The sequence below is a fragment of the Phyllostomus discolor genome, chromosome 13 (genome assembly GCF_004126475.2).
Source record: "Phyllostomus discolor isolate MPI-MPIP mPhyDis1 chromosome 13, mPhyDis1.pri.v3, whole genome shotgun sequence".
NCBI lineage: Eukaryota > Metazoa > Chordata > Mammalia > Chiroptera > Phyllostomidae > Phyllostomus > Phyllostomus discolor.
The window spans coordinates 6223290-6235805 of record NC_040915.2 but is presented as its reverse complement, the minus strand read 5'-3'; the positions used below and the strand labels follow the sequence as shown (position 1 = coordinate 6235805).

Sequence of the window (12516 nt, the reverse complement as noted above, 5' to 3'; positions counted from 1 at the left end):
GGTGTGGGCGCGTGCTGTGGAGCCAGCTCTCCCTCTGCGCAGGTGCTCAGTGGAGGCACCAGAGCAGCATCCCGTGTTCATGAGCAACCCTGGAAACACTGATGTGAGGTTCCCAGGACTTCTGTGGGTGGGGGACCCGAGAGGGACCTGAAGCAGGAGTCAGATGTTTGGGGGGAGGAAGAGAAGGCCGCTGGTCTTCTCTGTTGGGGGGGTCTTCCTTCTCCCCTTTGAGTGCAGTGAACCCCCCAGAGGGTGGGATGGACAGAAGCAGTAGCAGGGCCAGTGGGTAGTGGACCCTGGGCCTGGAGGCCTGGTGGCATCTGTCCTCTTTGTTCATCTTTTCTGTGTGTCACCCCCAGTGATACTGACTAGGGTCGAGTCACCAGTGAAGCTGGCTATTCCCTGGGAGGGGCTGTTTAGGGGCTTTTGACTTTTCAGCAAGGCCTGTTGCCTCCAGGCCTCCCCCAACTTAGCCCTCCTCGCTCCCTTACCACCTGCCCTCCATGAGCTTTCTCATCCACAGGCCTGAGCAGGTCACAGCGCTGTTTTCCAGGGCCCCTTATGGGGGCCCCTAGTGTGTACCCACCTTGCACACACCATGCCCCAGTCTTAGAGAACTGCTGTCCAACACCCCCCACGCCCTGGCCTCTCAAACCTCAGCCTCTGTCTGGGGTGGACCCTCGTTCAACCTCATTTCATCTGGAGAGAGCCTGCTTGTCCTCCAGCCTCAGATCAGGTTGCCTCCTCCGGGAAGCCAGGCTTCCTGTGCCAGCAGCCATGGTGGGATCTTCCTGGTGACCCCAGGACTCTGTGGCCAGTGCCAGGGCAGTCTCAGTGACACAGTGGGGAGCTCAGTCCGCCGGGCTCCATGTGCTGTTCCTAAGCCTAACCAAAGCCTGGGGAGAACCAGGGAAGGGAGGAGGGAACGGGGTCCCATTTGCTACAGAGGTCAGATCTTTGGTTGAGGCCTCGATGTGGCCACTGCAGCCCCGTCCCACCTGGAATTCAGCTCAGATTCAGTGGGGGGAGTGGAGGTGGGGGACCAGGTATGGGGTTGATGGTGCAGAGTGATGACCATGCTCCTGTTAGGGTTCCTCAGCTTCTTTCTGCCTATCCTGGGGCTTGCCTTTCCACACCTTTCTGGCTGCAGCCCACGGGCACACATGTGTGCCTACACAGACAGCACACACGGGGAGTGCACAGCAGGGCTAGCTGGTGGAGGGGCCGTGGGTCTTACACCCTGGTTGGCCACACCAGGCCTCTTTAACACACGTTTCTTCTCACCTCTGCAGCCCCCAAACCCCGGCGACCTCTCCATTGTGTGTTTCACAAGCGGCACGACAGGTAAGTAGAGGCACCCAGGTCACCAGCCTGGCCTACCTGCTCCCTTCCTTGGAAACCTGGTCAGGGTGACTGCGGGGGTCTCTGGTGCCTTCTGGGATGGGCTGAGCCATGTCTTGTGACTGGCTCCAAATGTTGGGTCCTTGCTGCTACCTCCAGTGCCCAGCACAGGGCAGCATAGGGGGGATAGACACGGATGGACAGGTGGGGACTTGCCACTTCCTGGGGTTGGAGCCAGAGGAAGTCTGGGCTGAGGGATCATGCCATTCCTCTGTGAGAAGCAGCTCCCACCCCTCAGCTTCCTGCCCCTACCTGGTCTTTGTGTCAGGGACTTCGGAAGGAAGGTAGGGAGTGGCATCTGAGAGCCACTTTCCAGGGGGCTACAAGCAGGTCACTTAACCCTTCTGCCACCACTGTCCCTGATTTCTCATCTGTGATGGGAATGACTAGAGGTGCCCAGTAGAAGACGGGAAGGGGTGTGAAGGGGCAGGGCAGGTGCTCTGCAGGCTGGCGCTGGTGTGCCTGGCCAAGGCTGTCAGGAAGAGAGCAAGCAGAGATGACACACTGGGTGTCCACCATGGGGACAATAAGGGGAACAGCGCGTTCCTGGGTGAGGCCAAGTGCACGCAGGAGGACCTCGGCCCCAGGCACAGCACCTTGCTGCCTGCAGTGCCCCGTTTCCCCCTTACTGTGCCCCTGGGGCTGTGGCACAGCCTGTGTGGTTAGCAGTGTGGGGACTGTCCCAGTGGACACCACCAGCAAATGGAGGCGTTGGACTCGTGCCCTACTCTGCCAGCTCCCAGCCCACGGCTCTTCCCGTCGCTGCCTCTCTCTCTCTCATCTGACAACTTGGGAAGTCACTTGCCCTGCCCAGAATGGGCGCAAAGTTTCCAGCCATCTTTCTCCAGTGTGGAGACTGGCCCACCTGGATGATAGCGCTCAGTGGGCAGTGACTGGGGCCCCCCCGAGCCTTCTACAGACACAGCCTCGAGGGCATCTGGCGGGACCCTGACCAGCCCCACGAGGGGGCCTGTCCACATGGGTGGATCGTGACTCACTGGCCTTATTGAACCGAGATGAATATTTGCCATTAACTCAAGGGGGGTTGAGAATTTCTAGCACATTGCTAAGTCTGTTAGAGAAAAACTAACATAGCTGTCGCTTTCCAGGGGCTGGCACCCAGAGCCAGCCCAGAATTCAAAGACACCCTTCTGGTTGGTGTCTCTTTGTGTCACGAATTTCACACTGTGAAATCATGGTGACACATTCTTCTGCCTGGGGTTGGGGAGCAGGTCACTACTGTGGCTTTTAGCTTTGGGTCCTTGCCATCCAAGAGTGCCCCCAGGCTTTTAGCAGGTCCCTTGGTCACGGATGGCACCCCTGCATCTGGAAAGAACTCACAATGCATAAATGTGCTCTTGCCCACCTGGAGAGGGCAGGCCACACGTGGGCACCTTTCTGGATGCTGAGCTCCCCTGCCCAGGCTGTGTCTGCGGCGTGGGGGTGGAATGTAGGAGTGGGGAATGCAGGGCCTGAAAGCAGGTGGCGGGTGGTGCCAAGCCTCCCCCTGCAGAGGTGTGGCTGGTGCCAGGGCAGAGCTGGGCAGTGAGCAGGCCTCTGGCTGATGTCACCATGCCTGGCGGTACACTTACATTTCCTTGGCGTCAGTCTAAGCGTGTGCTGCGCCTCTGGTCGTCATTGTTCCATCCAGCACACGAGCCGTGCACGTCCTTGGCATCAGAGGCCCGGACATAGTTTTTCTTCCATGCCGTGCCCCAGCTCCCAGCTTCGTCAAGAGCTACGTGATTCTTTCTGTGGGGAAGGCTGGAACAGATGGTCTGAACCTGACATGTGGCTCATGGTTCTGGTGGTGGAATTATTCTGGGAAGATTTTCTCCTTGGCCGTGATGGCTCTTGTTTCAGAATTATAAGTGTCAGTCCGAAGCATGAATCAGTCTGCCTCACCGGACCTCTGCCCTCCCAGCCGGACTGGCTGCAGGCGTGGTGAGCAAGGCGTGGTCCACCCTTCCCCTGTGGGCTTTCTTTCTTTTTTATATCCTCACTGAGGATATACATTTATTGATGAGAGAGAGAGAAACCAACTGAGAGAGAAACATCAATCGGTTGCCTTCCAGGATCGAATCCGCAACCTAGGTATGTGCCCGGACTAGGAATTGAAATTTTTTGTCATATGGGACAATGCTCCAACCAACTGAACCACCCTGCCAGGGCCTCTCTGGAGTTTCTCCTCCTCCTCCCTTGTTAGTGAAGGATCCTAACCTCTACCACCCTCTCCCACCCTCTCCCACCAGGTGGACATGGGGAGGGAGAATGAGTAAGTGGGAACGGGAAGCTGGGAGCTGGTTTGGGTCAGATGGTTAAAACTCACTCTTTGTTCCCTGGACGCTTGCTGACTCAGTGCAGTACTCTCCACCCCTGTTCACTCAGCCCTTTGATTAGCACTTTCTGGGTGAGGGTTGCAAAGTCACGTTATTGGTTTACTTGATATTGGGGGGAAATTCTGCACATGGCCTGGCCCATCTCTTTTGGAGTTTTACAGCTATTGTATCTGCTGACTTGGTGGAAACTTCTAACATCTTTTGTGCATGGATTATGTCCTTAGAGCATATAAAAGCCCTATGAGGTCAGTCCCCTGTCCCCATTTTGCAGGTAAGGAAAGTGAGGGGAACAACCGCTGGCAGTGAGAGCCAAGACCAGGATTCGAGCCCAGTCACACCAGCCGGCAGCATCCCAGGGCTGTCCCGGGCTCCCACCAGCCCTCTGGCCCTGTGAGCCACCCTGGAAGCCCTGGGCGTCCTCACAAGCAGTAGTGACAGGTCATGTCATGACAACACAGGACCATCCATGTCCCATCCCTGCGAAGAGCAGGCAGAAGGGACTACTTCAGCCTCCGGGCCTCCTGCCTGGCCTGAGCTCGGCCTTCCCGGGTCGTAGATGCAGCAAGGAAGTCTCCTCCCAGCAGAGTTGACTGCTGGTTCCCGGGGGCTAGGGCAACACAGGGCCCTGGGTGTCTGTGAGGTGGCCTGAGGGAGGCAGGAGAGGGGGAGGCCACAGGTCACCAATCCCTTGAGGCACCTCACCTGTGCAGCTGTGTCCCTTTCCTTCTTTTCGTAAACTGCTGGGAGCCTCCAGATGGGCTTCAAGCATCTGCAGACGAAGTAGCCTTCGTCTGCCTCGGACTCTGAGGACAGCTGTGGACGAAGGACAGAGGCTTGGGTGGACGGCACTGGTGTCCGGGGCTTCCGGCTTGGATGCTGCTCTTAAGGAGTGTGGCCCTTGAGCTTCCAACTAATTCACCTTCTTGCTTTCTCTTTCAGGGAACCCAAAGGGTGCAATGCTGACCCATGGCAATGTGGTGGCCGACTTCTCGGGCTTTCTGAAAGTGACAGAGGTGAATAAAGTAGACTCACTAATGCAGGTGCCTCTTGAGGACATCCTCAAACCTCAGAGGTTTTTTGTGTTTGTTTTCTCCCCCCTGCCCCCGATAGAATCTGGACTGCCTTTCACAGGCAGGAGTTTCCATTCTTGTTAGAGCAGCCCCCCTCTCACAGAGGCTTTTAATCCCAAACACGGAAATGGTCTTCACCCGATAAACATTCAGTTGATTTCTAAGAGTGGTCAGAAATCCCAGAAGGAAAAAACACATACATCTGTTTTTGCATTTTGAACTTCAAAAACTGGTACACCTGTGGTTTGTGTACGCCTTGACTTAGAAAAAAACCTTTAATAGCTGTTTTTCAAGCAGGTCAGGGTTTAATTCAGTCATTTCATGCTGAAGGACTACTAGGGTCTGAGAAATGATGGCAACCGCTGAAATGTAACACTGTGCTTATTAAAAAGGTAAATATAAAGTGAGAAGGCCCGATAAAAACACGTTAGCATTTTATAACTGACTTAGAAAGAAGGACCTTTTTCCCACACGTGGTGAGTATCTGAATGTCCTACAGTTTCCTTTAGGGGCAAGAAATGTGCCTTTTCATGGAAGTGAGGCCTTTCCACCCTGTGGAGAGAGACCCACCCTCGGCACATGGCGCTGTGGAGGGTACCCCCAAACATTCCATGTTTTGGTAGAGCCGGCTTCCTGGATCTTGTCCACACTTGTCCAAAGTCAGCCCAGCAAAAGGACGGGGAGCAAGGAAGTCCAGCAAAGGAAAGCTCCCAAAGGCATGGCCCAGCCCGGTCCCCGAGCTCAGTCCATCTGTGAGACGTGGGCCTGGGGACACAGCGGGCCTCCCTCCCAGCCTTCCCCTTTAAGGCCCTGGCCAGTGAGAGGCCAAACACGTCCATCTTCGGCTTGGCCTTGCCCCTCCTTGGTCCAGGGCAGGCACCCCAGCCACAGCTGGTATAGGTCTAGGGTATGCTGGGTCCCTTTCTCTGGAAGGACTAGGAAATGCTGACAAGCCGAGACCTGTGGAGAGCTGCCCAGGTGGCCCAGGCGGCCCAGGCGGCCCAGGCAGACTGGAGAGATGGGGCCTGGGCAGGTCCTGCAGCCAGGGACGGGGAGAAGCTGTCTGGCGCCAACGGACCCCAAGTGAGGTGCAGGCCCTTCCCCAAAGGAGACTTCGCTGCGGAGCTGCGCTCTGCTGGTTTATGTGTGCTTCATTTGGCCCTTTGCTTCTGCAGACAACTAGACCCTCTGGCGCTGCGACCTAACACTCCGCTTCCATGCTGCCCTCTCTCTCTCTCTCCCTCTCCCTCTTTCCATCACTCTTTCTCTTTCTGTCTCTCACTCCTCTCTCCCTCTCTTTTTTGCTTCGCCTTTTCTCTCTCTCACTCTCATTTTTTCCTCTCTCATCTCACCTCTTTTTCTGTGCCCCCTCCCCTCCCCTCCCCTCTTCCTGTTCGCCCCTCCAGGACCATTTTCTCTTTATTGTTTTATGACTCTCTTGTTGTCTTCCTGTCAGTGTTTCTTTCCTTTCTGTCTCCCATGCCCGTCACCTGCAGAAAGTGATCTTTCCGAGACAGGACGATGTGCTCATCTCCTTCCTGCCTCTGGCTCACATGTTTGAGAGAGTGATCCAGGTAAGACGCCCACCTGCCTGACCGGGCCTTGCCTGGGCTCCTTCTCTTTTCTTGCAGAGTCAGTGGGCTCCCACTTGTGCGGATGTGCACATTTCCTATTTGCCTTTAGCACACATGTTTGAGCGAATGGTGCAGGTAAGGCCCTGGCTTCAGGGAGGCACAGTCTGTGCCCAGAACCCAGAACCCTAGCAGGGTGTCACTTGTCACTGGTGCCAGGAAGTAGAACTAAACCACCCTGTCCTCAGAAGGTACCACAGGGGTTTGAGGGGTCAGAGGACCTTGGCCAACCCACCTGTCCCTCCGGGGAGTATGGCTCCAGCAGAGACCCCAGGCCGGCCCTGCCTCACTTACCTGTGGACACACCTGGATGGAGGCCCCAGCTGGTGGCACGGGCACAGAGAGCACTGCAGCTTTGCGGAAGCGCTTTGCCATCCAAGCTCTGTGCAGTGTGACTCCACTTATGGCCAAAACACTTGCATTCTATAGGTTCCATTACTCACGAACCCTTCACAAAGAAAACAAGACAGTGAACTTGGGCAGTGAACCATCAGAACCCCTAAGGCTGTAGAGGGACTGGTGCTGGACTGGCCCTGAGACAGGCCTTGTGGGGTGCAGAGGGAGTGGGGGGCCCACATGATATTGTGCTAACGAAGAATTTTCTATCTGTGTGTCACTCAAGGGGTCAGCCTGCGAGTAAACAGTCTTCTAAGCCTCTCCCCCCTCCCCTTGGGGGAGATGTGGCGTATTAGGTCACACTGTCCAGCTTTCCAGACCTAGATTACAATGCCAGCAACACTGTGAACTAGTTTTGTGACTGGGCTGGTCCCTTTACCTGTCTGAGCTTTGCATTCCTTGCCTATAAAAGGGAGCTGTGAAATGCTCTCTCCCACATAGGGCGGCTATAAGCATTGAAGACAGGAGCATATATTAAGCCCCTGGCACATGCTAGCCCGTTAGCAACCACCAGGCCCCCGTTGGCCTCCCCCACAACATTAGCAGCCTATCCAGTCCTTGTGGGCACTGCACACCCTTCCAGAGTTGCTGAGGTGTCCCCAGGGCATCTGTGGGCTCTCTGAGACCTGCAGCAGACCCATTTGTAGGGTGCAGTACAGCTCAGAGACTGGAGTCCCCAGGGGGGCTCCAGCCCAGGGTTTGGCAGTGAGCAGGAGGGCAGCACAGGGGCACTGGCTGCTCTGGCGTCTCCCAGAGGCTCTGTTCCACCCAGCTTCTGCTTCTCCTCCCCATGCCTCAATGGGAAGGCAGCGAGGTGAGGGAGGGGGACTGTCGCTTCAGATAGTGTTGGGTGTCTCATGGCAGCAGCCAGACCTGGGGTGGGGATCATGGGTGCCCTCCACATAGGGCAGAACTATGGATAGCTGTGGACCGCAGCCAGGAGTGACCGTCCTCAGAGCCTCCTCTCTGCTTGTCCTCCCCTCCAGTCTGTCGTCTACTGCCACGGAGGGCGCGTCGGCTTCTTCCAGGGAGACATCCGTCTTCTTTCCGATGACATGAAGGCTCTGTGCCCCACCATCTTCCCGGTGGTCCCACGGCTGCTGAACCGGATGTATGATAAGGTGAGCCCCGCACGGAGTCCCTGGCCAGGCTGAGGAGCTTGATATCTGCTTGTGTGGCCAGGGCCTAGAGCCCCAGGTCCTAGAAGTGGCCTCTTCTCATACATTCCCTGATTCTCATCTGTTTTCTTCCTACTTCCCAAAACCCTTGTTGGGGAGACTTTTTCCAGGAGTTTCTAGTCCCATGATGTGCCTCCACCTCAGTGGTGTTGACCTTCAGCCTGGATGTCACACGTTCACTGACCTCCCGCAGCGGCACAGTGGAGTGTGGCTTCCCTCGGGCCAGGGTGGGCCTTCTTCCTGTCTGAAGGCGGGACGTGCAGGCTCACAGCTCCTTTTGCCTTCTGCCCCTCAGATCTTCAGCCAGGCGAACACACCGTTAAAGCGCTGGCTTCTGGAGTTCGCAGCAAAGCGTAAACAGGCTGAGGTCCGGAGTGGGATCATCAGGAACGACAGCATCTGGGATGAACTCTTCTTTCATAAGGTTCAGGTAAGAGGATGAACAAGAGGTTATAGAGTGACACGCAAGTGTCCAGTGCATGGCCTGACTGAGGAATTAGAGAAGTTCATCCCAGTGGCTGCTAATCTTATAAAATAACTCATTTGGTCATGAAATCAAAGCTTTAAGCTTCCATTGAAATCTTAAAGCAGGGATGACAAACTCATTTTCACTGGGGGCCACATCAGCCTCGAGGTTACCTTCAAAGGGCGAATGTCATTTTAGGACTGTATAGCTGTAACTACTCCTTAACTAGGGGCAAGGAGCTCAGCGCTGCCGCCGGGTAGAAACAAGGTTCCAGGCCAGATAAAACAAGGTGGAGGGTGGGATCCAGCCAGTGGGCCTGTGTTTGTCACCTGTGCCTTAAAGGACTCACTTTTGTTATTTGGAGATGTGTTATATTTGCCAAAAGGCAACCAGCAAGGACTCCTGGAAAGTGGGTCCACTGCCTTCCACGGGCATCGGGGCAGCTGTGCCTGGGGTACCACGTCTGCCAAGGAGCTCCTGGGCTTGAGGGTTCCCGTGGCCCTCCTTGTAGCCCTGGCCACGGTGGCTTCCCGGCAGCATTGGGTTTGAGACAGATGGCCAAGAGTCCTCCTTGGCCCTCCTGTGTCCCCTCCCTTCAGCCTCTCCCAAGCCAGGCTGACCATGACTTGCTCACCTCCAGAGACGCACTAAAGCATCCAAGCCCTGCGTTACCCCAGGAATGCGTAGTCAATTAGTATCATTACTTACTTTTTTCTTACTTCTCTATTTTCAGCTATGAAAATTAATATTTAATCTCTCTTGGCTCAACTTACAGAAACAACACATTTAAGGAATTCTTTGTTCTCTGCAGCACATAGTAAATAGAGCAGCCAGGGTATTGATTTGTAAACGAAAAAAGCTTACGCCATTAGAATGGAAGTGGGAAGGAGTTGTCCTAAGTAATTGTTTTGGGTGCTTGCAAATGATGGGAGGGGGAGGGGACAGCTGTGTATTTGAAGGAAAGTAGAACCGAAATCATGGAATGCCTCGTAGATTAACAGCACTTATCTCGAAAGACTTGAAAGAGTTGGCTACATGGAGGCTTGAGGTGCGCAGCTGGTTGTGTCGGTTCCTTTGAAGGAGAAGGGACTTCCTCTGGCCCGTTATGCAGCCTCAGACCTCCTCTCCGAGCCCTACCCTAGGGTCCAGATCAAGTCCTGTTGCTGAATGTTGACCTTGGCTGAGGCCCAGATGGGCTAGATGCCACCCCCAGCCACACAGAGCCTGGCAGTCGCCTCTCTCCTCGCAGGCCAGCCTCGGCGGGTGCGTGCGGATGATCGTGACTGGAGCAGCGCCCGCGTCACCAACGGTCCTGGGCTTCCTCCGGGCGGCTCTGGGGTGCCAGGTATCACCTTCCCTCGGCCTTCCCTGGGGGCAGTGCGGCGTGTGTTAGGACAGGGCCAGAACCCTGCTACACCTTTTACTGTGCAGAGAAAGGTTCTGGGGGCAAGATTTCAGTTGGGTAAAAGCCCGGTCTCTCTGAGGATGAGAAAACCCCAGTGCCGGTGAAAGCCAGGCTGACCTTCCCACATTCGGAAAAGCCTAGGTGCACCCACCCCGGGAAGAGGGGTCCGATGAACTGCATGAGGGTCGTCAACATGCTGGAGAATCCTCACCAGGCCCGGAACAGCACCTCTGTGGCTGGCTTCATTCAGCCTGCAAAACCCCGCCCAACCCAGCAAAGGAGCCCAAGGGAGGGGGTGATGAAAGTCCATTTGGGTTTTGTCACTTGATTTAAAAAGTCCATTCCTACATTTACCCATTCGATTAATATTTATTAAGTTTCTACATATGCAGGGTACAGTAACACAGCTGTGACTGATGGATAATAAGTAAAGTAGACACAGCTATTTCATCAATATTAATGCTTAAATTTTTATACTTTCAAAGCCACCGGCCTCTTCTACCCCAACACCGCCTGACCACTCCTAAGGGCAGACGCTCCCACATGGCATATTCCTGCAACACGTGAGGCTCTGGAGGGGAATACTTTACAGAGACAAAATAAAGCACACAGTAAACTTTAAAGTGTTTGCCTTTAATAGACATTATCTGAATGAAAAATAGAGTCAATAGTTGAAAATAGATCAGAAGACTTTATCCCGAACCACATAACCTTATCTACTAAGTGTGGTAAAAGTAGCACTTCTTCCGAGCAAAGTAACCACCCCTGTTATCTGTGTTCAGCTTCACCTGGAGTTACCTGCCTCCATAGCATCTCCCTTCCCACCGTGCCCAGCACGGAGCAGCCAGGCGTCCGGTGGGAACTGAGCCCGCGGCAGGGGCATGCATGCCTACAGTGTGATTTCCATATTTTGCTTGAAGGTTTATGAAGGTTATGGCCAAACTGAGTGCACAGCTGGATGCACGTTCACCACCCCTGGGGACTGGACCTCAGGTAGGATGGACGGGAAAGGTCGAATGGTTCACCAGGCACTGCCGAGTTAAAACAGCTGCAAACCTTTCTCGTGGAAAGTAAATTGACCGCAGAAAAGCCACAGCACAGAGCACACCGATGGCGGTTATACCTAGGTTGTGGCATCACGGGTCTGTTGTTCTCTTCGTTACATATTTTTGCATTTTCCTGCCTTTTTTTGAATGTTCCCATTTCTTTTATAGATAAATAGAAGTCATATTTTTTAAAAAGAAGTAATAGATCACAATGTAGCTCCAGGTAGAAAATGATCATAGCAGTAAATGTCAGTGTACTAGATTTCATAGGTTCTGGGCACCACATAGTCTTGCTTATTGTCGTTTCAAAATGAAGGAATCAGGCTATGAACTGGATGTTATTAAGGAAGGGGAGGCAGCTTCCTAGTGGCCAGAACACTGTTTCGTAAAGGGCCATTGCCGAGGCCCCTTGGGAACTACTGCATCCTATCACATTAGTGTCTGTCACGTCAGATGGCAGTGGCAGCCTCAGGAAGGGGCAGCTCCTAGCCACACCCTTATTCGGAAGAGACTCATCTTTCAGGGCAAGCAGGAAGCGGCAGGTAGCCCCTGTATTGTCCATCACAAGTTTAGACCAGATGCTGGAAGAATCTGAAGACCAACCAGCAAAAGAACCCTTTAGGGCCCCAACCTCCCCTGTGAGCCCAGGGCCACTCTCATGCTTTGGGTTTGCTCACTGCAAACTGGAAAACCTGGGAGAGCGTGTGTGCACAAGAAAAACACCCAGAAACACAGTCCTATCTGCAGGGCACCCTGGGTAGTCGGCTGAAACATGATAGGTGGATTTCAAATCGAAATCATATTTGTCCAAGTCAAGTAGAGAAGTATTTTTTTCTGAGTTTTATCCTTTTTTTATAAACTTGTTTTTTTAAAAGGTTTTATTTATCTATGTTCAGAGAAGGAAAGGGATGGAGAAATAGAGGGATAGAAACATCAATGTGTGGTTGCCTCTCACGCGCCCCCCCACTGGGCACCTGGTCCACAACACAGACATGTGCCCTGACTGGGAATCGAACCAGTGATCCCTTTGTTCACAGGCTGTCACTCCATCCACTGAGCCACACCAACCAGAGCTGAATTTTATCATTTAAGCTCTAGCAGAATAAAGCCTTTGGTGTGTACGTAAAGTCTTGGATCTTTCTACCACTGGCAAATACACTACAAGGACCGTCTTCTGGAGCCCTGGCTCACTAACGTTTTTCTGGTAGCGGCCATCACATTTACCGATCTCTCTGGTGCACCCTCTTCCTTTTGGCCACTTTCTTCCCTCTTATGCCATTCTGTACATTTTCCTGTGTAAGACTTTTGAGGTTTTGCCTTTTTTATTCATTCTTAGCATAAAAACTTGCGAAGGCAATTGACTATGGGAAGATAGGCATCTTTGTACAAATTATAAAAGACTTTACAGCCTCTTATTTAAAACAGAAACCAAAGTGTCACCGCTAATTTTTTTATCTCCTTGGCTCTGTCGCTCCCTTTTCTTTCAGGACCTTGGCCAGCACCAGATTAAAACTCCACCATCTCGACAGTGAATTCTGTAACAACCACAAAAAATGACTAGAAAATGACTCCACTGTAATTTTG

At 53.5% G+C, this 12516-nt stretch overlaps 1 protein-coding gene across 5 annotated transcripts in view; it reads left to right on the top strand.

Annotated features, from left to right (window-relative positions):
* The window catches only part of ACSL6 (acyl-CoA synthetase long chain family member 6), a 59182-nt gene that overhangs the window by 25375 nt on the left and 21291 nt on the right, over positions 1-12516 (top strand). For 2 of the 5 annotated variants that reach the window (XM_028528236.2, XM_028528239.2), the window contains exons 9-15: positions 1293-1344; positions 4680-4753; positions 6307-6384; positions 7824-7958; positions 8311-8445; positions 9731-9826; positions 10807-10879. In XM_028528236.2, the coding sequence (XP_028384037.1) occupies positions 1293-1344; positions 4680-4753; positions 6307-6384; positions 7824-7958; positions 8311-8445; positions 9731-9826; positions 10807-10879 (643 nt within the window). Of the gene's footprint in view, positions 1-1292; positions 1345-4679; positions 4754-6306; positions 6385-6441; positions 6520-7823; positions 7959-8310; positions 8446-9730; positions 9827-10806; positions 10880-12516 lie in introns of all 5 variants that reach the window. The other 3 variants (XM_028528237.2, XM_028528238.2, XM_036014676.1) reach the window with 2 other exon arrangements.